Source organism: Idiotropiscis lumnitzeri, chromosome 12, assembly GCF_059441095.1.
Source record: "Idiotropiscis lumnitzeri isolate Australia: NSW breed Sydney's pygmy pipehorse chromosome 12, RoL_Ilum_1.0, whole genome shotgun sequence".
Lineage (NCBI taxonomy): Eukaryota > Metazoa > Chordata > Actinopteri > Syngnathiformes > Syngnathidae > Idiotropiscis > Idiotropiscis lumnitzeri.
This window is the reverse complement of record NC_142402.1, coordinates 8,212,806-8,239,470: the sequence shown is the minus strand read 5'-3', so window position 1 is coordinate 8,239,470 and position 26,665 is coordinate 8,212,806. Positions and strand designations below refer to the sequence as shown.

Here is a 26,665-nt window from a genome sequence, read left to right as displayed (position 1 = left end):
ACTTCTGTCTTATTCCTGAAATATTTCATTAATTCAATAATTATTTTAAAGGATTTTAGCAAGCTTGTTTTTCAAAATCTCATGTACCCCGGAGTTCCTTCAAGTACCGCGCACCCCCATTTGTGAACCACTGATCTAGGGCACCATGCCACCATTTGTAGTGCTGTACAAATAAAATGTAAAGAAGATGTTTTTACGGTGATAGAACGACATTTGTGTTTGATTGCTCTCAAATGTCAAAACAGATCTATCTATCTGTCTAAGCGTTCATCGTGTAGTGCGCGTGCCGGTGTCGTCTTTAATTCTTCCACAAGTTTCAGCCATTTTTTCTGGCTGTTTGTTATTTTCGTCCAAGCGAGAGGCTGTTCCCGAGTCAATGTGGAGCGGCGCCTTCCGGTGAACATACGGATGGTGTCAAGGGGAACGAAACGATCCTAGATCAGTGTCATTTTGTGCCACGCCCCCACCTCCCTCCTCATTCCCGCTCATCTCGCTGCTAGGTGAGCGCTGGCCTCGCGATAGCCGCTTACTGGAATCAAAGCCCCGTTCGAGAAGTGGATGCTGACAGGCGCGCCGAGCGGTGCAGTCGGTCGGTCGGTCATCATGCAAAGGTTATTACGCTGGATCCGCTCCATCGAGCCTCCGAGGAAGCCGCTCCTTTACGACTGCAACATTGGAGACGTGTAGCGAAAACACCGAAGCAAACTAAAGTCGCCGTCCGCTTTCCGGCGAGTGCTCGAGCAGGTGTGAATCGATGGACGGCAGCTCGGCGTTTCCTCGACCGACCGTGTACGGGCTGACTCCTCTTGTCAGCAAAGTGGCTTGATGAGTGTCCAAAGTAACAGTGGAAGTGGTGGTGGAAGTTTGGAGGCGACGCCATCTTGGTCGCAGCTCTCCTCCTCCCCAACGATTTCTCAACAACATATAACGGCGACCGCAAAGCTCAAGGAAGGTACATGGAGCTCGACAAGTGCTCGGTGGGGTTTCTTTCTCCGCCACATTTGCGTTTTTGGGGAGGGTGGCGACGTGTTTTATCCGTGCCAACATTTGTTGAAGTGAAAATGGATGTCAAGTTCACTGATGGTCTGTGTATGGGAAGCCAAACGTCAGCTGTCACTTGTGTTGACGGCTAGTCGAAGTAGCTTCGAGCTATCATGTCTGCACAAAGGCAGCGCTATCTTCAATTTGGCCTTTCGTGTTGGACTGTCGAGCGTTTAAAGACCATTTTTGTTGTCATTCGTGGCATAGTTGTCGACGATTGTTCCTGTTAGGTCGCCATTTGTAGTTTAATTAAAACTACTTATTTGGCGTGTACGCAGCAATGTTCGTGAAACTGTAAACGCATAGATATGACATTTGTCTAATTATTTAAATGAATTGTGATTTTCGACATGCCTGTCAGTGGCATTTACTGTTTAGTTTTAATGTAGTAAAATAACTAGTGATTTAGTCGGATGTATTCTACGAGTGCTACAGTAGTCTTAACATTTAAAAAACAACATTAATAAATATATTTTCTGGAATTAATAGTGTCATACTATATACATAGGTACATACAGTAAACCCATCAATACTTATGTGTATAATGTATAGGCATCAAATGTAGCCCAAATTACGCACAGTCCTTTGTCCTCAAATAACCTCGCACAGGCCTTGGTGTGTGCTGTGCTTCGTTGCTTGAGGGTTTCATAATATCCATTATTCCTTTTAGGGCATGCCCTGGTGCCAAAAGGTATGTAATGATGACAGCCAGATAATATCCAATAAGGAAGCCTGCAGCCTGCAGCATCAATAAGCTGGGGTGCAGAAAACCTGAGCTACTCTCCCTATGAAGAAAATGTCACAACTCAAGGCCCATGCAGGCTGTTTATTTACTATAGTGGCTGTGCAGCCTATGTGACACGTTTACAAATTTAGTCATAGTGAGAATATTTTCATTTTAAACATGTTTTTTGTAACGCAGGACTATTTGGGAAGGAAGCATGTAACCTGATCTTAACTTGATTGTTGCCCAATCTGAACTGATTTTAGTTATTCCCATGTGTCATACTTGTTGAGCAAAATGAAATACATTAGTTGGAATGAATATTTATTTATTTAGTTGGTTGGTTGGTTGGTTAAAATTAGCTCCTCCCCTGCTGTTTTATGGAGTCTCTGGTTGGAATGAGTAGTGTCACATCCCAATGTCATTGGTCATCATTGTATGACAGTGCAACTTTTAGTGCGCCACCTCCCTGCCTTAATTTCAACCTCTGTTCCCCTACTCGGGGTAATGGCTATCCATTCCTTTTCCCACTTAGTCTCCTTTCATTATTTATATTAACTATTATTTGTCCCACTGTGTCGTTTTGTTTTTACACATGTAACCTTACCCTGCTGTTGCCCTTGCACCAGGCCCCATGGAGGAGCTGCATAGCTTGGACCCCCGGAGACAGGAGCTTCTAGAGGCCAGGTTCACAGGAGCTGTCAGTGGCAATACAGGAGGCAGCACTGGTAGCATGAGTGGGGGTGCCAAGGTAACAGCACACTGCAGAAAGTCTTGTTTTTCTGCATCACACAGTTAACACAACGCAACTAGAAACTGGGACGATGGTGGCTGAGCCAACTATGTAGCCTTTTGTTACCTGTTTGCATTTTTAACCTGAAGACTGATTAAAAATATGCATTAATTGGAAAATAGTATAATTTGGTGAATATTCAACCAGGAACTTGTTGAAACTCTCAAACTGAGGCTACACCAAAGATATCCCAAAGTGAGATCTACAAAACCTACATTCTACTCTTTATTTTACAAGTGAGGATGTTTTTTGCATAAATAGGCTAAAGTGAAATGAGAGTGGATTTCTGTTCTTTTCTGCAGTACTGTCCATATGCTGGAAAAGAGCCAAGTGACACACCAAATAACTAATTTTCTCTCAGACATTTTGAGGGTGGTCTTTGTTTTGCTGTTGTTCGCCCGCCATAAGGTCATATGTTCACTCATTTTTATGAATGGTCCTTTGTGTTTGTGTGCAGGGTCTCACCAACGAGTCGTCCAACCACAGCTACGGAAGTCTTGGCTCGTCCAGCGACAAGGAATCTGAGGTAGTTGGCATGCACCGTCTATCCTACCGTCACGATAATGTTCCCCCTAGCAGTTAATAAAATGTAACATGGCCACTCTATAAGTGCCAACCTCCCCAAGGCTGAAACATTATTCACTTCTGAAACCACTTGAAATGTGGGTCATCAGTATGTGACAGTCTCGACATATGAGCATTTGAGCTCACAAACGCTACTGCGGCACAAGAATGCATGCTCGGTTTGTTACCGTTTTTGCACTTTATTGTTTTAAAATATATACTCTTGAATTATTGTTAATATAAATATTTACTTTTTTCCCCCCCATTTCATTCCCTTAAATCTGCATGTTCTGTACCTTAATTTTACGATGTTCGTTTAGCACAACTAACAATGACTGTTTGACAGAGGTTAGACACTTTTTTTGATTGCATCCACATTCATAGTCTGAATCAAATCCCGATGAAATTTGTTGGAACGGCTACTGAAGTATGCATACATTTCAAATAATTACCGATTTTGATACGTCATATACATTATGTGCACATCTGGTGGTAAATGTTTTTTCCACTTCCCCCTTTTTTACGTCATCCATGTGTCAATTGTCATCAGAAATAATGAGCTCCTTTGAGTGACTACAAATGGAACCACAGAGTGTTTAAAAAAAAAAAACAAGAGAGAAACTCATGTCTTATCTTGAATAATTAGCCACCGAAGTACAAAAATCAGTTTGGCTGATTTATAGTGAACTACATGGTCTTTCTTTCAGTTATTTTTGTGCTCGACCCACTTGTTCCTCTGTCTCTCCCACTACCTTCGCATTTCCCTCTCTTCTCTACATAGAATTCTGATATGAAAAGAGGGCGCTCCCCTGCCAACTCAGTAGGTACTCTCTCTTCCTGTTGAAAGCCGCCACAGGAGCTTTGTTAGGTAAAACTCGGGGGACCTAAGCGTTTTCTCTCCTCTGCTCCGTGTCGACTTACAGACCCCGGAGAAGAAGCACTCCGAATCATCCAGAGGGAGGAAAAGGAAAGCTGACACCTATTCAGAGAGTAGTCAAGGTTAGGAAACCCGCACAAGTCAGTGGATTTTTAAGGCTGTTTATGTTTCTTCTAATTCATCGTGCAGGGAAGTCTACGCCACGCGGACCCAAGATAAGCGACTACTTCGATGTGAGGCTTACTTTAGATTTTGTCGCTCTAAAATATTCTTGATACTTCAAATATCAATCACAGTTCATTCTTTTCTTGTCGCTGCAAAGTTCCAGGGTGGAAATGGCTCTAGTCCAGTCAGAGGCCTGCCGTCAGCTCGCCGGTCCCCACAGAGCTCTCACTCAGCTCCTGGCTCAATTGTAAGTGTGTTATAGTAGAAGATACCACTATATGCCATTTACACAATTTAGAAACAACAGTGCCGTCTTTGCAGATCCGACAGAACAGCTCCTCCCCCACCAGTCTGTGTTTTGCGGAACACAATCTCAGATCCAGTAAATTTGTTCAGGTATTTTGAAGCATTGTCATCTCACAAGCGCGCGCGCACACACACAAACACACGCACGTTTCATTTCTAAGATTGACATATTCCTTGAAATATGTCGTCATTAAACCAAAATGTCCTTTTGTTCTGCAATTTTAGACGGAGTTAACAGGACTGAAACTTGCTGCTCTTGAGAGCAACAAGAGTCTGGACCTGGAGAAAAAAGAGGGACGAATAGATGATCTTCTCAGGGTGGGTTGAAGATCCACATCCTCAAAGTTACCAACAAGCACACATTATTTGGACAACGGCATTTAATTACTATATTTCCGGACAATAAGCCGCTACTTTTTTCCTAGATGTTGAACCATGCAGCTAATACAGCCTTGCAGCTTTTCTGTGGATTTTTCTTTCACCGGTTGGGGCGCTTTATGGGTCAGAAAATACACTAAATAAATCTTGATTTTTTTTTTTTTCTTTTAGGTCTGTTCTGTTTTAATCAGCAAAGTAGTTGGCTTTGTTTTAGAAGGCATCTGTTTATGTACCTTTATGTCCCTTCACAGTACTAAATCGTTCTGTTCGTGCAGTGAACACATATTTCGACAAAGTAAACTGTGGCTTACACTCTGCGGCTTGTATGGTTTTTTTTGTTTTGTTTTTTTAATTTGTTTCATTTTTATTTATTTTTTAATCCCCAAAAAGGGTTCATGCGGCTTATGTACAGGTGCGTCTTATAGTCCATAATTATATGCTCTTCTGCTGACCGGGCAGTTGATCCCACGACACACCCCAACATATTGGAAAAGGTCTTCTCAGACAATGAATTCTATATTTTATTTTTCACTTTCTACTGGCTTGGTGTCTCTATACTTTAGTCCATACATTTTATTTGACAGTGTTTTTTCCTGAATAATCAGTCATGCAGAGGAACTCTGTCACCATCCTTTTATCCCACACAGGCAAACTGTGACCTGCGGAGGCAGATCGATGAACAACAAAAACTCTTGGAGAAATACAAGGAGAGGCTCAACAAATGTATCACTATGAGCAAGAAACTTCTCATAGAGAAGGTATTTTATGTTTCTTTGCATGCATGTACCGCCACTTGCTCCTCTTGCCTTTTAGGATTATCTTGAGATTTGTGCAGAAGCGGCATTATGTGCATTGGAGCTATTTGATTAAATTTATATCATGAGCAGACTCATCTTATTTGTACTAAAATACTGAGATAGCGGTAATATTAATATTTTTTTTTTTTATCGTAAGCCTGTAATAATAATTATATGAGTAAATCATAAAAAATACAAAATAATTTTGGCTATTAGCACATACATAAAACCATTCAGTAAAGAATATATAAAATTAAACAATCAGATATTGAACAATAGAAATAACATCCATTCAGTGTACCCACATAAGTCATTGAAAATGCAACCAAAATCTGTTTATCGTTACTCATCTGTTGGTTACAACCAAATTTAGCTCTTAACGCAAAGGACGGAAATGTGAATGAACATTGCTCTTCAGGATCAGACGAAGGCCAGCACCTTCGTGAAGGCAGTATTGTTACCAACAGTCAGATTTTCAATAGGAATTATTGTAGTCTATTCAGAGGAAGGGTACAGTAAATAACATGTGGTTAACACCTGGAGTTTTCTAATTGTGTTAGCACATGTACCTGCATATTATTTGGTCAGAGCACCCAGGAGAAGCAGTCGTGCCGTGAGAAGAGCATGCAGGACCGCCTCCGTCTCGGCCATTTCACCACCGTGAGACATGGAGCGTCCTACACAGAGCAGTGGACTGACGGCTATGCATTCCAAAACCTGATCAAGTGAGAACCTGTTCACACGTGCAACAAGGCTATCATGTATCTTGGAATCATGCATTTTAGCAGCACAAAATGAATGCATGGCTGTATGCAGGCAACAAGAAGGTATAAACCAGCAGAGAGAGGATATAGAGCGACAGAGAAAGCTGCTCGCCAAGAGGAAGCCTCCCAACCCCGCGTCACCCTCACTCTCTTTGGCCTCCACCTCGGAACCCAAGCAGAGAAAAACCAAGGTGGTCAACGGCAACGATTCCGACCCTTTCCTCAAGCCATCCCTGCCCCAGTTGTGAGTTACACGAGAGGAGAGTTGTAACAACGTTGGCCCTAACTACTTGACATGAACTTATTACATTTTCTCTTTTTTGTTTTAGATTGACCCTTGCTGAGTACCATGAGCAGGAAGAGATATTCAAGCTTCGCCTTGGACATCTGAAAAAGGTCAGTAGCAAAGCACATTATGCAGTTTTCTCAATTTTCTCCCGCACACGAGGGCTGAAGACAGAGTTTTGCCAAATCAAACTAGTTAGGGACAAAATGATTAGAAGTGTTGTGTTCTGTGCAGGAGGAGGCTGAGATACAAGCAGAGCTAGAGCGATTGGAGCGTGTGAGGAACCTCCATATCAGAGAGCTGAAGAGGATAAACAATGAGGACAGCTCAGCGTAAGTCGTCCGTTTATTGCCGAAGGGTGTTGAAAGAAATTTGCATCGTAACAAACTTGGCTTACTTGGTTTTCCTCCTGCCTCACGCAGTTTTAAAGAACATCCCACTCTGAACGAAAGGTACCTGTTGCTGCACTTGCTGGGCAGGGGCGGCTTCAGTGAAGTCTACAAGGTAAAGTCTTAATGGCTGCAGCCAGTGTGTCTCTTTGCTCAGTACATCGCCATACAAACGCGTGTTGGCCTTGTTGCACGGCAGGCTTTTGACTTGTTTGAGCAGCGCTATGCTGCTGTTAAAATCCACCAACTCAACAAGAACTGGAGGGAAGAGAAAAAAGAGAACTACCACAAGTAGGCTCTCGATACTTTTGAATTCACTGACACACACAGTCGTACACCAAAATAAACTAGCGTTTGTCATTTATGCCCTTTCAGGCATGCATGCAGAGAGTACCGGATACATAAACAGCTGGACCATCCCAGAATAGTCAAACTATATGACTATTTCTCGCTGGATACTGACACGTGAGTCACCTTTGACCTCTAGCTGGCTCCACCCCATCCTGAGGTTGTTTATATAAAAGGGTGTTTTTTTTGTTCGTTTGTTTTTTTTTTTTTTGCTTTTCATGAAGAGGACAGTGCCCATGGCAAAGAGGAGCTATTGTAATTGATGTAACATTTGAATTATGCTTTTGTACTGTTTACTAGGCATCAACAGAAGTGCATGCTTAGCAGTCTTTGCAATGCCCCCAGGAAGGAAAGTAGAGGGGGAAAAAAAACAAGATGTGAGATTTGAATATAAAACATTTATTCATCAACAAACGAGCAGAACTTGATTTTTAGTAACAATGCAGCTGCTTTCAAAACGTATAAAGGGGTGCATATAAAAATGTTGGCATGAACATCACAGGTCGTTGGTTGGAGCTATTTTTTTTTCCCTGACCCACTCACCTCGAAGATGAACTTTAAGACTTGGTTTATCACTAATATGTGTAGATATCAGGGGAGGAACGATTTTTGAAAACCATCAAAACGCATCAATATCGCTATTCCTGGTCCTTAGCCCACAGCTTTTTTTTATTTTTTTTATTTTATTTTTTAAACTAACCCAAGTTGTCGGCGTTCATGGTTCCAGTGTTGCATCATGCTGTGTGTGATATACACATAATTATCGTTAGTATAATTGATTTTTCTAAGACTCAAGGCATACCAAACAAAACCCAAAACAGAACAGAACCGTGGAGTTTGTAACCCTTTACTCCGAGTAGATATGTAATTTTAGTATAACTGAATATAATTACACACATTGGCAGCTTATTAAAATGATGACATTTACTGTTTTGTAAAAATACATTAAATTATTTTTTATCGAAATTGAGTTACGTGGCCCATTTGAAAAATTAATTGCTCCCTTCTGACTTTCAGTATGGGGCACAATGATCAGTTTCGCACACTCCTTTTAGGCAACGGTTCAGCGAATCTTTTTTGCAGCACAGACCGACACGGCGAAAACTCGTGGTGAGTAGTTGTTAGCGCCGGAGGCGATCTTTTCAAGCCAGCCTCCACAACAACGGTTGTTCATATGCGACGCAACCAGGGTCGACTTAAAAATAAATGCGCAGAAAGTAGGACAGTACTTGGATATCAATGCCTCACTTAGCTTTTATTTCGAAGTTGGCCCTTGGAAGCTATCATGGTGGCGGCTGACGACTTAGATTTGTAGCTGCATTGCCATAGCCTGACCAAAGTCAATGTGACTGACTGAGTTTTATTATTCTGTTGTGCAAAAGCGCAGTGACAGACTGGAGCAAATTATTCAATTGGCAGTGCTTATACGCAACGCTTATGTGCATCGTAGTTCAGTTGCATTATTGGCTGTGAACTCACTAAATTAAAGCGTTGTAATTTCACGAATTAATTTTAATGCCTGAACAGTAAATCAATCAGTTAGTTTTTTTAATTAAAGAAGACTCTGGGTTTAAGTCATGGATTGTGGTGGTTGAAGTTTGTTTAAACTAAAAAGGAAAACCTTTCAGTGGGTTGACGCGGCTGCATTAGCCCGTCGTTTAACTTTGATGTTTTCAAAAAAGTGAGTTTGAGGCTTAAGCCCCCATCCCACTGAGTGGCGAACAATTGCAAGTGTTTTCGAAGGCAGCGAATGTTGCGTTTATGTCAGGGTTCGTTCACTGTCGCAAACGTTCGCCATCGGTTTGTCAACAGTTTTGCGACAAGAAAAGTGAGACGTTCGCCTGTACGACTGTTTGGCAGACACCTGTGACCTTCAATGAACCCTAACGTGAACACACATTTTCCTACCTCCACCAACAGTCTCAAATGTTTGTCCTTCAGTGGCTTAGAGGCTTTAGGCTTGGAAAAGCTCTCTGGAGAGAATATGATGTAAATAAAGGGCTGTACAAGCCTACTCCATTTACTATTATGATCAAATTGGATTTTTGGACTCTGACATGTTTTTGGCAAAAGCACAATTGGTTACCCATTTAAGTTTATTTGGGATCTCGCTGATTAAACATAAAACAAATAGTGAAAGTGGAGATTGGATGTGAGTCAAAGCTTTATTATTTTCTGTCACTGATGATGCTTTTGTCTCATCTCTGCTCTCTTCCCATCAGGTTCTGTACAGTTCTGGAGTTCTGCGAAGGCAACGACCTGGACTTCTACCTGAAGCAAAACAAGCTGATGTCAGAAAAGGAGGCCCGCTCCATTGTCATGCAGATTGTCAGCGCCCTGCGCTACCTCAATGAAATTAAACCTCCCATCATTCACTATGACCTCAAACCTGGTGAGTGCAACATCGGAAGAAGTTGACTTAAAGAAGACGCAATTTATTTATTTTTATTTAGACACAATTCCCTGGTGCTTTAATAACACACCAATTAAAACAAATTAAAACACTTTCGAGAATCCCGTTTTTTTTTTTGATGGCGCTCATGGAAATCATAAATGGGCAGCTCAGAAAAGATTTACTTGGTTGTGTCATTTCACCCCTGATGGGTTCATAGGCACGTTGGAGACCAAACTATTTACATACAAGTACTTTAATAACAAATTTTCCATAAAATGCTTCATTAGTAAATCCCTGCAACACTTTTGGTTTGCAACTCTTGCAAACATATGTATGGGATTGGCGGTACAAATATAATGTATAAACGATTTATGTACTGTATGCATATTTGGGGGCACTGTGAATTAATTATTCATCCAGACTACTATTTGTCCTGTAAATTGTGCCGAATGTTGCAGGTAACATATTATTAGTGGATGGAACTGCATGTGGAGAAATCAAAATAACAGACTTTGGCCTGTCAAAGATTATGGATGATGATAATTACGGCGTGGACGGGATGGACCTCACATCTCAGGGAGCAGGCACCTACTGGTAAAACTGACAAACACTAATACTATTGTCATTGGGGCTTTGGACTATGTAACAACAATGTGTGCGTCCAGGTACCTCCCTCCAGAGTGTTTTGTGGTGGGGAAGGAGCCGCCAAAAATTTCAAACAAGGTGGATGTTTGGTCTGTGGGAGTTATCTTCTTCCAGTGCCTCTATGGGCGCAAGGTAAGAGTCAAATGAGCAGAATACTCGGAAACATGTCAACATTCGTTACTTTTATTTTATTGATTTGAAACCTATCAGTATTACAGTATAAATATTTTTCTTGGAAATGTGTCCATAATGGATAGATAATTCAATACAAACAAAATATTTGCTCACAATCTGCCAACAGGAGAAAAAAGGAAGAATTTACAGGTCTTGAAGGCTCACAATTGTTGCATTGCATCGTCATGAGTTTATTTGCACTGAATGTTCATGAGACCTGTATATACATGTTAAGATTTTTTTTCTCGCTTGTTTTTGTTCTACCAGCCGTTTGGTCATAACCAGTCTCAGCAAGACATCCTCCAGGAAAACACAATCCTCAAAGCCACTGAGGTCCAGTTCCCTGCTAAACCACAGGCCAGCACAGAGGCCAAGGTACGAGTAGCGAGACATTCGCCGTCCAGGCGGCCTCTGCATTCGATGCATCCGATAAAAGAGATTAATCCAAAATATATTTCTGAAGATAACTTCCATTTTTAATCTAGTCTGACAATGCATCTATTGTTGTAATGTCCAAGACTCTTTAGAATGTAAGCATTGCTTAGTAATTGATGTCATCCATGCAAATAAAAGGAACACTCATCCCCCATCTGCTTGGCAGGCGTTTATCCGCCGCTGTCTGGCCTACCGCAAGGAGGACAGGTTCGACGTGCACCAGCTCTGCTCCGATTCCTACCTTCTCCCTCACATGAGACGCTCCAACTCCTCCAGCTCGCTGCAGCCCACCGCCTCGTCGCTCGCCACCTACTGATTGGCTCTCGTTGGAATTGACAACACCATCTGGCCACTTCTGGAGCAGGATTGATGGCAATAGATTGTTTGTGGATCCTTTTTAACCAGAGATCTTCCAGGATGGAGCCAAATTAAAGGGAAATCATGGTGGGCGGTTGTGCTCTTTATGAAAGAGGGACATCAACTCAAGTAGAGCACCACGAAGTGAGAAAGAGAAACGGCTTTCGTGGACTATATTCAATAACTCCTCATGAAACTTGTGAACAGCTTGCAGATGCCATGTTCATGCTTCATCAGAAAGACTGTTGCCTCCAAGGACAATGACTTGGAGAGGTTTGTCTATCCATTGAAACAAAGGATGTTGCATCTCGTTGATAGGGGAGGGGGGTCCTAAATCCAGGTTAAAAAAAAAAAAAGAAACAATCTGGTGTTGATTTGCACTTCCCATCCAGATTGTGATCTTCTGGTGCAGCAGGTTTGTTCAAGTACAATAGTCCGCATATTAGAACATAAATGTTAGTATCCATTGTTGCTGTCTTGGACAAAAAAAAAAAGACCCGACCCGGCCTGGGGTTAGCTGGACAGAACTGAGGACTGGAGCTGCTGCTCATTGGGTTCATTTCCCACTCGCAAGTACATACGGGGGCTTTCCACTGCTTCCCATCGTCTCACATTGTTTTCCTTCAGGAAGCTCAACTCTTTGCTGCTACAAGTGTTGCTCTTAGTTTGGAATGAATAAGTACAAACTTGAATCGTTTTCCCCTTTTTGGTCATGTGGATTATTGTTTCGCCTCCATGTAACGTCTGACACGTTTGGTGCAGGAGAGGAAATGCTGTGATTCACAAGTAATCAACTAGGCATACGTAGGAATAGTTCAATAGGGGTTGAACGACCAGATTTTCTTGTAGTCGATGCTTACGTGATAGTCGAGTAGACGTTGAATTCTCATTGAGGTCATTAATCATTTTCAGTTGTGAACTAAATGTCTGCACAATGTTTTCTTTCTGCCTCCTAATACAAGCTCTCTCGACAGGTGCCGTCGTCCCTCCCTTGACTCACTTATTCAATCAACACCTACACTGTTCTGGAGACGGTTGGAAATGGTAAAACTGCAGGGTTGCTACTCACTCAGCAGTTGAAAAAAAAAAAAAAACGTGATAATGTAATGCACAGAACTGTAGTCGTCATGTGGATAGTTGCTTGTATCTGTGAGGCAGTGAAGGTGTATGAGGGCAATTTGTGATTGAACAAGTAAGTCGGGGTGCGCCATTATTACTGTGAAATTAAGGGTTGAGGAAAATGTTCGTGACATGTTTGTGGGGCCTTGTTCCATTCAAATTGGGTCAACTGTTTATTTTCACAGTAAAAAGTTTGATGAATAACTACAACTCATCCTCGTATTATCAACAGTAAATTAACTCTAAAAATTATAACGACTTGTTAAGTCTGTTCAACCCGTATTGTGCTAACTTAGTTGTGAGGTTTAGAGTTTTTAACCATGACTCCTCAAAGCCACCATGGCCAGATAACAAAAGTCTTAATATTTTTTTTTGACTGAAACATCCCCAAAGTGAAACCAATTTTTTCATTCAGTGTGCCCCCCCCCACCCCCTTGTAATGTATGCCCCCTTTGGGCAATGGGAGAAAGAAAACATGCATCCCTCTTGTTCAGTTGGCAGCATGACGTGCATACCTTGTTTAATGACATTTATCGTGTGGAGACAGACGTCAAGCGCAGCTGTTAGTAAGCAACATGTCAGACCATATTAGCAGAAAGGGGTCAACGCTTGGCCATGCCATCCAAATGCAATAAAGATTGCCTTCAATGTCTACATTGTTGCTTTCTTTGCTCTGTGGCCTCATTCTACTTTGTGAATGTACGAACACAGCAGGAGTTGTCGGTGACGCACGCTGACGGAAACTATGCTCTCATATTGGACTTTCATGGGACATTTCAGGAAGAATTCGGAAATGCACTCAAACCTTTACTGGCGAACTTAATTTGAGCATATCTAATTTCAATGCACATATCCAGCTTTTTAATGTTTCAGTACTTTGGCACAACTTGCTGTTCTCTTCGAAGTTGCACTGGCCCGCCAATCATACAACAGCACACACCTATATAAAGGTTATGGTGCATAAATATTCAGAACTCTCACATGAGTATCTGTATTTGTAGATTTTGACTTGGAGTAAAATATGTTTTTCCCATTACTTGATGGAATTTTGCGTTCTAATAGGGCAACAAAACTGCTGTTTGAGCGTTTATTTAACATCTTAGTGGACCAGCTGAAAATTTTGATACGGTTTTACATAAAGCTATGCATTTCATTAATATATATATATCTTTTTTTTTTTACTATTATATATTGTGAAAACATGAGTTAGTTGGTCGTGTAAGGACTGGAAATATGATGAATTTAATGTAGATTCAATTATTTGCTGCCAGACAGACCTTAAATTCCCTAACCATCTCTTTAAATAATTGAAAATAAAATCCTCCATATTCATATCCAGAAAATTCATAATTAAACACTAAATAACTTCTTCCATGAAAACGAAATGCAATTATAATCGGTGGAGTAACAATTAAAATCTCTGCAAACACCACCAAAAATTAAATGGCCGATTGCTTTTTGTCATTTATTGTAATTTGAACATTATGGTTTATAGAACAATAATCAGCAAGCAAACAAAATAAAATAAAAATGTAATGCTTAAGGTTCCTCTCGTTCCGTTTTTGGCCGCCTCCACTCACTGATTACTTGAAAAGCTGTCGGTCTCTGTAGGCTGAAGCAGGTGGACTGAACCATTCGTAAACGGAGAGTGGGTGGAATTGAGAAGGTTTCCTAAACAAAACACTTACTGTTGTCACCAATGCATTGTGAATTAAATATATGGGTAATTGTACGTTTATTACTGAGTATCATATTTGGTCAGATTCTAATTTTATTACAGGCCCAGAACCTGTCGATAGTGGGCCTCAAAATTCATTTTCTTAATTCCTCCCTTTTCGTCGCCCCTGGATTGGCGGAAAAAAGGAAGCCATTTCCCCATACAACACTGTGGAGGCCACGCGTAAGATTTGCTCGGCTTTATTGCTTTCACTTTGCATACCTTTTTCAGTTTCTTTGTTTACAGTGACATCTTGTGGCTGTTCTGCGTAACTTCTTACTCAATAGAATGACAGTCTCATTTTTACTGACCTCGCCCCATCGTCACCAGCAAGCGACTGACCACACCACGGCGGTACATGGAATACATGTGATCTGACTTTTCAGCCTGCCTTCGTTTTGTAATGTTTATGGGATATTGTACAAAAAATGAGTCATTTCAAAGAAAATAAAACAGGGGAATGGTCACAGACGAATCCCTAATTAGCACGAATCAACTAAATTATCTAAAACTACTGGCACATCTCAAATTAAAATATCGTACATAGTTTCAATAATTTCAGTAGTTCAATTAAAAAAATAGTTGCAAATTATATTGTAGGTGTAGATTCATTAAAATGGTTTATTCCAACCTAATTTATACATCGCATTCATTTTGATAATTCTATTGTAATTTCCTGAAATCGTGAATTTTGGGAAGATGTACACGGTATGCTAAAAATGAGTTTCACTCATTGAACTGAACTACAGAAATAAAAAAAAGAAATCTTCACAATATTCTACTTTGTGATGCAATGGTAAATGCCAGGAATACAATTACAAGGCTAGACAGACTTTCTTAATTAGTCACCATTTTATATATTCACCTTATTACAACAGTGCAGGTTCTCTTTTCTGTTAGACTGCGTGATTTATGATTATGAAAGGCTTGTTTGCTCATACAATATATAAAAAAGGGATTGAATGAATATTTCAGTCAATTCTAGAACACTAAACATTCACAAACAGAAGAAATTGACACAGCAGAAGGTTGAATAAAGGAACACGCAGAAGTAAATCATCGCAAAGTGAAGTGTTATCGAAGGCAAGCTGCAGCGCGACCTGCTCCACCACTGCAATATAAATGTTTATGAAGATGTGTTCTTCATAAACTTCACTCACACCTGGAATCTCTGACTGGGTGCATTCTGTCCCTCTAGGCCAAATAAATAGAAAACTAAACAGAGAAAGACAGACAGGAGAGGAAAGAAAAACTGTGTGTGTTTTGGTTTGATGGTCGAGAGAGATACATTCCCAGGTTATGAGGACGTTAGTGTTGTCTCCGAAGGAGGCTGCAGTTCCGTGGTGTTTGTGACATCTCCGACAGACGTCGTGGCAGGCGTCATGGTGACGGAGGCCGCAGGGGCTACGGCAGTGGAAGTGGGCAGAATGGGGGCCACACCCTGAGGCAGCAGGGGAGTCAGCTGGGAGGGCAGCATGGCAGGCAAAGGGGGCAGAGGAGCCAGGCCAGGTATGTTCAGAGCGGGGACTGCAATGGGGAAAAAAAAGGAGTGAGTCACATGATTACAAAACATTTTTTTTAATAATAAAAGTAGAGTGAAGGGTTTTCTTACAGGGCTTGTGAACATTGATGCAATGATGCCGCATTGCATCATGGACGGCCACATTAGTCATTTTCCAGCCGATTTACTACTGAGCCGTGCTGTCTCAGTGCATCCTCTGTCTGCAATTCTATTACCTTCATATTTTGTTCAGCCCAATTTAAGTATGGCAAAGTTTAGGAAAGTTCATTTTGGAAAATGAACTAGTTCCATAGTATAGTGCACGTAAGTGTTTTTCCCCCCCCATTTATTTTTTTTACTAAGTTCATCGTTCTAAAAATGAAATGCTGGCATTTGCCAAATGTTTACAGTTCATATACATTATGTCCACAATAGTATCTAGGTGCATCTATTACCTTACAATCTCCCCAAAAATATAATAAAAAATAAATAAATAAATATTACTGTATTTGAAAAGATTTTTTTAACAAAAAAAAAACAGGACTGTGGTCCTGAATGTGCAAACACAAATAATATAATAATCTGTAGGAACCAGGCGGAGGTAGGAAATTAACTTATACCTGAAGCCAAGAGATGAAAACTGAGCTGCTACTGTATTTCCCCCTTGCCACTGGCTTTTTATTTATTTTTTCAAGTCACCCGCACATACCTCGAAAAACTAACACGTTGCTTAAATCAATGCAGTGTTTCAGGTTCTCTGTTTATGTAAGTTAAGTCCACATTTGTTTTTGAAAATGCCAGATTTTTCCCCCCTGAATCCTCATTGGTGTTCTCATAGAATTCTTGATGATGACAATGATTATTATGATCTTTATTATTTTTACTACAGAAGGTTTCCTTATCATTTGCAGAAAGAGGGACAAGGTCTGCTCATAGCGCGACTGTAAGCTCTGCTTTTTTTGTTTTCCCACCAAGCACGGATTGCATATTGATGCAACTTTTAGTGGCAGTGGTTGCAAAATATTGTCCTTTTCTGCCTAATTAGGACTCATTGACTGTGCGTTTAGCCGGGTTTTCTCCTTTTAGTCTCACACTCTTGAACAATGGTAAACTGCCATTCAAAAAAAAAAAAAAAAAACATTCATGAGCCCCAGAATGAGCTCATTCACGAAGCACTACATTCAGTTCACGCAAAATATGAACTCGTTCAGTTACAACGCTGAGTACAGTCAGGCAAGTGTGCATTACTTCTTGCAAGAAACCTTTGCACTGCTGATTTTGCGCCACAATTTAGTGCTTAAGTACTGGAGAGAGTGCTATTAATAGACTTTAACATGGTCATGGACCATGACTGGCTTAAATATGTGGAGCCATTCAATTGTTCATTTATATTTATTTCACATCGATTGGCCGTATCTTTGGCCGAAACACAAACATTTTTGAATGTGGTAGTCTTTCAGTTAATAACTGAGAGGAAGTTGCCCCCAGAAAATATATGAATGTGGGAAAGCTGAACCCGGAGTACGTGAAGGTTCGCAACACATTTATATTTAAAAAAATTAATAAATTCACGGGCAATGAACCACAATTAATCAGGGGAACACACTTAATACACTTTACTGCAAGTATCTACTTTGTTGTGTCAAGATGCCAACAGGAGTAGTCATGTACCTGTATTTCCAGCTGACATTAAGGTGCCAGTGCCCGCTAGTGAGAGGGTGCCAAGGTCCGGGAGTGGCAGGTTGAGATTAGGAAGGTTGGGCAGCGGCGGTAAACCACCCGGGAGCGGCATCAAGCCTAAAAGAAAACACAACATGCATATTAAAAGGAGGACAAGATCCAAGATGGCCCATTTTTCACTAACAAGCTCAGTTCATATATTTCATGATCAGGAAACTGAAATTAGATATCTTTTTTATCAGTTCATTTTGGAGAAAGTAGCAAATAAGTGATGACTTGAAAAATGCCTACTTTTTTTACGGATGTCATTTTTTACAGAGAACCTATTGCACAAGTGCCAATGTTTACGTCAATCAAGCGGCCCTTTAAATAAGGAACTTGTTTTCCACTCAACATTTGGAAAAAGATGGAAACTAAAAAAATACTTGATACTCCGGAGTGAAACTCTAACGTTGAACAGCAATCAAGCAAGGAAGAAAAATTAAGATTCTAAATCAGCACGAAAATAAGAGGCGATTACGCCATTTGCAAAGGTTACAGAGTATCGTTTGGAGACAATGAATGGAGCCAAATTCAACACAATCAAAATGGAACTGCAGCTTGCAGGTGAAGAAAAAGTACAATGAGATACAATCATTGTTGCAAAGAGCAGCCACTTGCCATTGCGCCACTAAAAGGGACCCACCTGGTAGCGTGGTGGCGGGGTTGAAGCTGGCCGTGGCAGGATTGAGGGGGGCGAGGGGGCTGAGGGACGGATTGGAAGAGGGAAGCAGAGGGACTGTGGGCAAACCTGGCGAGGGAACGAAGAGCCAAAGTCGACCATTAGACAGGTGACCACAGTTTCTATCAGTGTCCCAAATGACAGGATTGATGAGCCTTTTCAATTTCCAAATTGAAAGCTTTTTAGTTCTTCTAGACCACAGGTATTCAATTAAAAGTCACAGAAGGTCCACGACGAAAATTTCTTCCAATTAAAAGGTCCGAACCAAAGTCAGACTTCCCGAAATGTCTAGCCTATGTTCACATTTTTATATAGTTTCAATATTTAGTCATTTTCAACAGAGCGCACTTATATACTAAATATTTAGCAATGTTCCCATTAAACACCTTTGCCAGTCAAACAAATATAAGGCGTTTATTTTACATTCAAGAAAATGTGGCTCCAGGAATTTAAGGGTGCCACTTCCAGGAAAAAAACTGTAAAATATCTCCTGCAGAAATATATCAAGTGCTAAGCATTGAGTTAACATCTTTTACCTTTTTTTTTTTTTTAAATCAAAGAGTTATCAGCCTAAAAAAAACAGAAAGCCTAATTATCCGAGTAAAGCAGTTCAACATGTTCAGTACACAATCAATAAAAATGGCTGTCCTCATGAAAAACTAATTCAAAATGAGCTTTGACGCCAACTTTTTCTTTTGAATATTTTTTTTAACTTCTCTTAATGAGAAAAATGAGTTTGTGACTGCCCTGCCAGTGACTTAAATCTGGGTTGGAACGGAGTCGGGGCCATTGGGATTTGGTAGATTATTTCACACATCTGGGCTTTGTGTTTTCCTTTAAATAATGTTTGTGCAACCGTATTTAAGCACTCCTTCACAACTTCCCCATCACTTGAACGTTTTTTTATGTTTCCCCAAAATCCATGATACTTTTAGTGAACATTCGTTTGCATGACCGCTGGGCTGTAAACGAAAATGTAAAAATCTGTTATACTGCACTCGAATTTTTTTTGTTTTTGCGTGCGCTCACCTCAAACTTCAGCGGATAACTTTGCAAAAAAGGGCGGTGCTTTGTTTCGTTGTGGCGCTTCGCAATATTGCGACGGTTTCGGAGCATATGATGCACACTGGTTTTGAATCGGCTGCAGCCAGAACAAAACTAAATTTCTCCGTCCATTCATTGAAAACAACACGCATCGACCTCGCTAACTTTTTAGCAAGGCATACTGTCAGCAGCACTCTCTGCGCAATTGGCAGTGGATCGTAAACAAAAGATTTGATTGGCTCAAATCAGTGACGCCTTTTCCGCATTTACTAGAATTGCAGCGCCAACGTTTGCGAATGCGCCCTGAAAAAAAATCATCATAGATTGGCCGTGCGTCCGGTCCGAATCCGGACCGCGGTCCGCCATTTGGTGATGCCTGTTCTAGACGTTGTAAACTACATATATTCACAAATATACACAACGCTGTTAATCCTCACATTCTAGGAAATGCTGTACTGTGAGAGAAGTTGTACTTCAGAATAGCAGTGAAGTGAGAAGTGAGATCAAAGCACAACAAACACGATGTCCAGGCATTTCATTTGAATGTCAGCCCCATAAATTGATTTCTTGTTACGGGTTTAACAAAGTCAAAGTGAAGACACACACAAACACACAAACACGACTACTTTGTGATTGGATGGTCCAGGGCATGGAGGTGGAACTTCCACCTGCTAGTTTAAATAACTGAATCTACGTAAGTTGGTTTGCAATCGTTTCAAGAATTGAAGAGAGAGATAAAGTGGGTGTGATGACATGATGTAGACAAGACTTACCCGTCTGCAGTTCGCTCGGCATGGTGGGCGGGGCTGTACTGATTGACAGGCCTGACAGCGAGTCTTCAAGGCCAGAAGGGAGTGTGGGGGCAGTAGAGGGCGGCGTCACAGCTGATAACTGGACCTGAGAAATTATTGATTTTTTTTTTTTTTTTACAGCTGACAAAAGATAATGTCCCTCCTACTTGGAAAAGTCAAATGTTAATGTGATGAGAGCGAGCACAGACCTCAGTGAAGCCATCCTTCAATGGACTGACAGGCTCGCCAGAAGCATTCCCTGGAAAGCTGAACTTCTTCCCCTCTTCAAAAGGTCGCGTGGGAATCCTGTGGAGGTATCCGTAGCCAATCCCGCATCCAAGGCTGTGGCGGGGAGCAAAATGACCCAAACATCAAGGATGACATTTTAAGTCAAAACTGTATGACATTAGTCTGGTTTTAAATCACCTGCTGCTCTCCTGATCTTTGGGAGTCAGATGGCAAGTAATGCGGCACCATGGCATATAGTCACTGATGCTAATGATCTTAAAAGGTTAAATAAACAAAAAAAAATTAAATAATTTAAATTGCCAGTCCACAAAAGAATCTGAGCTACCATGTAAAGGTCCCCGGTGTAAAAATGTTTGCGGCCTACTGGTTACGAATAGTCGTGAATCAGCCTGGTCACCTCATGTGTGTGCAGGACTTGGCCCAACACTTTTTCCTAAAATATATAAAAAGGACCTCATCATTCTTTTGTCGACATTATTTTTACTACAGGTGTGTGTTGGTGTCTACTACAAACATTTGCTGGCCGACTTTGGCCATGTGTTTTTTGGCCAATTAGAATTTGCAACAGCAAAGTGAGGCCCTTAAGCAAAAAGAACAATTACGTTTTACTGGCTGCAACTGCTTTAATTAAATGACTATGATGGCCTTCCCAAAGTATCATCTTGCTTTGTCTTCAAGTAAACTAAACTATAAATGAAATGGAATGTTTTGTGTTACTGCTTGGAAAACACGCTTTAACTAACAACGTAAGCTATAAACAAGACTTATTACCTCCTTGGTTTGCTTGTTACTAGCCTCGTTCAAGATGATTCTTCTAAATGGAAACGTGATCCTTATAGTGTTGGATTGCTCCAAAATACAAGACTTACTCTGAGTGAAAAAAACATGAATACATGCTAACAGGACTGTATTGTGGTAATAGTTGGGATTTTAATAAACACAGGTATACAAATAAAAACATTATTTTATGATTATTTTGATGGGCGTATGTCGGATCGAACAATTAAATTTCAATTTTCATTGCAAAGTCGTAGAATGCAGTTCTCAAAATTGCAAATCTGCAATTTGTAAAAAAAAATTAAAAAAGCTTAATTTCAATTCGGCAGAAGACTTAATTTTTTTATAAGTATATTTTTTTTATTTATATAGTGTCTAGATAAATTCAGTTATTTATGGAAATCTGATTCAGGACTTACTCATTTTTATGCCACACTTATTCGGTGGAATTTTGTGAAGTTGTCACAGTAAACATTTAAAAGACAGCAAATCTAAGTGTTTAGTAAGGTAACAATTGTAATTGAACATGAATAAAATAAAAACAAACAAAAAACTATTCATATTTAATTACTGATTTACCTGCGCCTTTATTTTAGCAAAAATCTGACTCAAAACATTTACGTATAAATCTGATAGTATAGTGTTAATTGATTAATTTATCGCTTTGTTTGTTAAAACAATACATTAGGACCCTGAAAAAAATATTTAATATAAATAAAATCAAATTAACTTACAATTACACTTGATCAAATTCGTTCAGTCCTAGCAGTATGAAAAAAAATATATTTGCGCAAAAACATTTTCGTGTGGATGCAAATTGTGATTTGATTTTAGATCGTTTTATACTGTAAATTTTCATCATTCGCATCTGGGAGTAAACTTCTGTCGCATTTTTTTTTTGTGTTTGTTTTTTTTAAATTCTGTGACGTAATGTGTTATTAGCGACAGCATTGGCAGCTAATTGAAGGAAAGTCTGTGTTATTGATTTGCTCGCACTTTGCCTGGAACTCATGATGGCAATGGAAATGTGCTCAAGTCGCCTACTCGACTATCCAGTTAATCATTTATCGCAGTTATCCACAGATGTCGGATTCACATCAATCTGTGTTTGAGTAGCTTTATTTTTATATTCCAAAAGGGAGTCATGTGCCATGGTTTGACATGACAGATTTGACGTGTATGAAAATTAATTCAATTTGGTTGCTGCTATTTACAATTTCTAACGTGTAATAAGATTAGAGAATTGCTGATTTTACATTATTGACATTTTTACTTAATAAAATAAAAATGAACAATTCTGTACTCATCATCGTTATCCTGCAAACAATATTTTCATTATAATTGTCTATAACTTGTTTACATTTCTTTTAGCAACACCATAACAAAAACTTGGTCACTATAATCCTGTGAAATGTTCATCATGTTCATCTGGTTTCCTGTCTGTGATTTTCTTCCAATAGCACGTTACAGAGTAATAACACATCTTTGAGCATGTTCTGCTCGGTCAATTTGAAACAATGTCCTGTTTTTCTTTTTTTTGTTGTTGTTTTCTTTTTTAATCAAAAAAGGGCTGGAAATTCACATATAAAGCCCCACGTTCCCATCAGATTCATCAATTAATCGAAAAAGATAATGGACCGATTAGTCGATTATCAAAGTAAACGTTAGTGAGTAGTTCTAACGTTGAAAAACGTGCAGCTAATCCATGTGATCGTATCGGAACATTTCACATAATTTGCTCATTGGCATTGGAATATAAAACCCGGAATGGAACCTTCCTAATTCATACAATTCAGTCTTCCAATAACCTAACGACTGTTTTTGGAAAACCAATGCAAGCATACGGAGAACATTCAAACTTCAGACAGGCTTGAGCTGAGATTCAAACCGTAAACCTCAGAACAGTGTATTACCTTCCCTCTCCTCCCCAGGAAGTGTTGGGTGTGATGACGACCTCTCTGCAGTTGTCAGTGTCTGTGTTGTACACGTAGAGCTTCAGGCCCTTCCCCTCGTGGCTCTCAATCAAGGAGAACAGATCCTCGGACTGCACAGGAAAAGGAAAACGACGCAATCATCATTAGGACATAGATGAACAAAAGTAACAATGTGGTAGAACGACATAATGCAGTGATAGCCGACCTCGTTCATAACGGTGTCAGCCCCAATGATGTAATCCGTGTGTGGTCTCAAACCGGCGAGGGCTGCGGGTGAATTTGGCTCCACTTCCTATAAAGCACTGAAAGTGAGCGTTGGGCGACATTAATGAGGCAGCAGTGATCGTGTGGTTTACGTACCAGAACGTGCCAAACGTTCTCATTGGCGCCTTCAAAGCTGCAGAAGCGGATGGAAACCCCGAGCAAGCCCTGGCCCCCCCACAGGTTGCTGGGTGTGACTGTGGACTCCCGCAGCTCCAGAGTCTTTGAGGAGTAGACCAACATCTTGACGGGTTTCTCCACACTGGCTTTCAGCAGGTCTTTCAAGGTGTCATTGTCCTTGTTCTGTAGACCCGTGGTGAGATAACAGAAGCAATTAGCTAACAGATTTGTAAACAACAGCTTGTTATGAGTTTTTAAACTATACAGGCAAGTCCGAATTTTCAGTTGTGTCCCTCTACCGTTTTACAACAAACTCTTGTGTACTGATAAATGTTAGAGGTTAACTATTTGATACACACTTTTGAAAATAACAAATTTGCTCTAAATTACCTTGTATAATATTAATATTTTTAAAAATTATTTATATTGTTCCATGTGAAGACAATGATCCTGTTCTTGATTTCTCACAATAATTCAAATACAGATGAACACATGTTACAGCAGAGGAGGGCAATTCATTTTGCAGAGGCCACATGAAAAAGGGGAACTATGCCAAGCCAACATGCTATAACATCGACTTTGTCAATATCATTATTCATATATATTTAGAAAAATCTCATTGTCATGGTTTAGTAAATTACCACTTTTTTTTTTAAATATAGTTATTTATAACAAAACATACATCAACATAATTTTATACAGTCAATAAAATTCTGTAACAATTTTGTTCACCAACCACAATCAGGACTTCCAACTATACACATAAGCATGAAGTATAATGCTAGCGACGTACGATTGCATATTGATAGCTTACAGCTCACTCAATATGTAAAGTACGACGACACTAAAAAATTACAGCGTTATCAGGCCAAATCTTCATGGCCCTCTTCCATCCATTGTGCAAGAAATAAAAATGTTGCTAACATAAGCACCACGGTTGGCATTTTTGATATTCACGAGTTTGGAAGAAATCGTTGCTGGAGGGTTCGGAAAAGTCATTAAATATACCGTATTTTCACAGCCATAAGGCACAATTAAAAGTCTTTTACTCAAAGAGCACGGAGTGCCTAATAATGCGGCGAGCCTTGTGTGTACACAGACTTCCAATATCTGTAAACGTTGTTGTGACTTTCTTGATGCATGAAAGAGTGAATGGATTGTAAATGCTTGGGCTAACCGTTAGCCACCTTAGTCGCTAATGTGTCTGCTTGACCTATTCGAGCCGGCTCAACGAGACTGACAATGATGACAGGGAACATGTTGTGTTAAATACTTCAAAAAAGTACGACCAAACTCAGTTTTGCTCCCGTTGCCTTTTTAAAAACATACGCTAACATGCACGCTACCATTTGTTTTAGACGATATTATGATTGTGCCAAATACAGAAATAACACCCGTTACTGAGACAGCACCTTTTTATACAGTGCGCCGTATGGTCGTGAAAATACGGTAGTGAAAACATTGCTACACTGCAGACACAAATTGTCATTCTTGATTGTTAACTTGCTTAAAGGCATGATTTTCAAAATAAAAGGATCACATATATTTAAGTTTTTGACTTCAGGTGCGGATGTTGCCCCCGGGCTGCACTTTGCCCTGTGTTACACTGTTTCTTGAAATCAGCTCCAGGGTGCACATTTTCAAATGATCACACCTTCAACAATCTTACAAAATACTGCCTCATCAATGTTGAGCTGTTTTTAGAACACGGTTGCGGGTTACCCGTGTGGTCATTAGGGTACTGCCTGGTGCCAGTGGACACCACTATATTGACCCTTGTTCAGGGTTCGATATTATCAGTACACATTCCACTGTTGACTTACCAGTCGGGTGTTATTGATGGAGACAATGAAGTCAAAAAAAGGTTCCAGTCCTGCTCGGTGACCCGGGGAGTTCTCCTGAACCTGCAAGACAAAATGTAGGGATGCTAAATTTCGACTAAGGCAATTGGACCTCTGAATTGTTTTCGAGCTAACATTTAAGGATATTTATTTATTTTTTTCTGCAAGTGCAAGCGAATGTCAATGGCATACAACAGTCAGGATTAGCATTTAGCTCACGACGCTAAAATGAAAAACCTGAGCATGAAGAATCGCACAATCCACTACACACGTCCATATTTGCATGCACAAGCTAAACAATGTGCATTATATAGAGAAAGGATCCATACACCATCTGATGACAGCGCAAACCTGCCTGGCAGGTGTCATTTCACTGTAGCCGCGTAGCATGCAGCTCTTAGCAACAGTAATGCTTCAGGCAAGCACCAATTACATGTTGCCACTTGTAGACTCAAGCAGCAAACATGAGACAAAAACAACTACAACGCCCCACGTGAGATGTATGTTATTCCGCCACTTAGGCCCGACTTGACATCCAGTTTCCTTGTCAACATAGTGCTGGCAAATGAGCAATGCTAGGCTACATGCTAGGAACAGGATATTAATCCAAAAATGCAAAGAACTCACCCGGAGGACGTGGTAGCCCTCTGAGCCACCTCCCGGTATTTCCACACTCTGAGATCCTCCCATTATAATGCTGTCTTAAGGCTTATACTGGTTTTATGGCAAACAGATTCCGAGGAACGATGAAGTACCCCGCTACTTGTACTCACCGGGTACACGTCGTCAAATAGGTAGTCATCTGCTGCGCATGCGCTGTTACGTGGCAGGAAGTGGAGTCGCCGCTGTCCTGCCGGGTTGATATTACAGTACAGTTTAGCCTATGCAGGGTCGCAGGGGGGGTGCTAGAGCCTATGCCAGTTGACTATGGGCGAAAGGCACAGGGTTGGGATTACGGTATTAGCACCCGAATATCATAAGCATTACAAAATAAATAAATGGCAAAATAAATTAATTAATTAATATTATATATATATATATATATATATATATATATAAATAATATATACATGATCACACCCTGAGTTATCTTTATTAAAAAAAACATGAGTAAGTACTTCAATGGCAAATAAAGTTTCTAAAAAGGTATTTTCAGGTAATCTCATTTGTGCGTATAAAGCAATGTGTTTGAGCACATCTCATGTTTGAAACGGTTTTTTTAACAGTACTTTTAACTTCATGACACAAAATGTGAGATGGCATCACCAAATATTGGTCCTATAAACATTCAACATTCCTCAACTTTTTTCTAATAATAATTCTTGGGCACTTTTCCCTGGTAATGTGTCAACTTTTTTTTTTTCCAGATGTTTGTATTCTGTTGGTCAGGTTTTAGTATTGTAATGTCAGCATCCAATTTTACATTTAAAGACATTTGAAAAAATAATTATTAACGATTATTTTTGTATAGT

At 40.1% G+C, this 26,665-nt stretch overlaps 2 protein-coding genes across 6 annotated transcripts; one reads left to right on the top strand and one right to left on the bottom strand.

The window, feature by feature from the left end:
* Positions 1 to 307: 307 nt before the first annotated feature.
* On the top strand, positions 308 to 13,209 carry LOC148325722 (serine/threonine-protein kinase tousled-like 1-B). Of its 4 annotated transcripts, none has more exons than XM_088310912.1 (22): positions 308 to 952; positions 2,395 to 2,516; positions 3,016 to 3,084; positions 3,904 to 3,942; positions 4,046 to 4,121; positions 4,189 to 4,232; positions 4,328 to 4,411; positions 4,486 to 4,560; positions 4,696 to 4,788; positions 5,496 to 5,606; positions 6,234 to 6,370; positions 6,462 to 6,653; positions 6,739 to 6,805; positions 6,930 to 7,027; positions 7,118 to 7,199; positions 7,284 to 7,375; positions 7,460 to 7,549; positions 9,655 to 9,824; positions 10,286 to 10,421; positions 10,493 to 10,604; positions 10,914 to 11,021; positions 11,248 to 13,209. In XM_088310912.1, exons 1-22 carry the CDS (start codon positions 826 to 828, stop codon positions 11,395 to 11,397), a joined length of 2,274 nt encoding a protein of 757 aa, XP_088167038.1. In that variant the 5' UTR covers positions 308 to 825; the 3' UTR covers positions 11,398 to 13,209. The 4 variants fall into 4 exon arrangements, with proteins under 4 accessions (XP_088167038.1, XP_088167040.1, XP_088167037.1 ...); XM_088310911.1 differs by having other exon boundaries at positions 312 to 952; positions 4,322 to 4,411; XM_088310914.1 differs by lacking the exon at positions 3,904 to 3,942 and having other exon boundaries at positions 310 to 952.
* Positions 13,210 to 14,458: 1,249 nt separating this feature from the next.
* On the bottom strand, positions 14,459 to 26,076 carry gorasp2 (golgi reassembly stacking protein 2). 2 transcript variants are annotated; one of them, XM_088310177.1, is made up of 10 exons: positions 25,967 to 26,076; positions 25,176 to 25,256; positions 23,332 to 23,535; positions 23,177 to 23,263; positions 22,951 to 23,081; positions 20,221 to 20,353; positions 19,994 to 20,117; positions 18,141 to 18,245; positions 17,447 to 17,572; positions 14,459 to 15,801 (listed from the first exon to the last, which is right to left on the bottom strand). In XM_088310177.1, the coding sequence occupies exons 3-10, from the start codon at positions 23,473 to 23,475 to the stop codon at positions 15,572 to 15,574; spliced, it is 1,080 nt and encodes a 359-aa protein (XP_088166303.1). In that variant the 5' UTR covers positions 23,476 to 23,535; positions 25,176 to 25,256; positions 25,967 to 26,076; the 3' UTR covers positions 14,459 to 15,571. The 2 variants fall into 2 exon arrangements, with proteins under 2 accessions (XP_088166303.1, XP_088166302.1); XM_088310176.1 differs by having other exon boundaries at positions 25,821 to 25,968.
* Positions 26,077 to 26,665: the final 589 nt, after the last annotated feature.

Coding starts and splice junctions, on each gene's coding strand:
- LOC148325722 (XM_088310911.1), top strand. CDS start 826: ATGAGTGTCCAAAGTAACAGTGGAAGTGGTGGTGGAAGTTTGGAGGCG. Junction 3,085..3,903: donor CCAGCGACAAGGAATCTGAG/GTAGTTGGCATG, acceptor TTCTCTACATAG/AATTCTGATATGAAAAGAGG. Junction 7,200..7,283: donor GCTTCAGTGAAGTCTACAAG/GTAAAGTCTTAA, acceptor GTTGCACGGCAG/GCTTTTGACTTGTTTGAGCA.
- gorasp2 (XM_088310176.1), bottom strand. CDS start 25,883: ATGGGAGGATCTCAGAGTGTGGAAATACCGGGAGGTGGCTCAGAGGGC. Junction 23,082..23,176: donor CTGACACCGTTATGAACGAG/GTCGGCTATCAC, acceptor TTTCCTGTGCAG/TCCGAGGATCTGTTCTCCTT. Junction 20,354..22,950: donor TCCTGGGGAGGAGAGGGAAG/GTAATACACTGT, acceptor TCCCCGCCACAG/CCTTGGATGCGGGATTGGCT.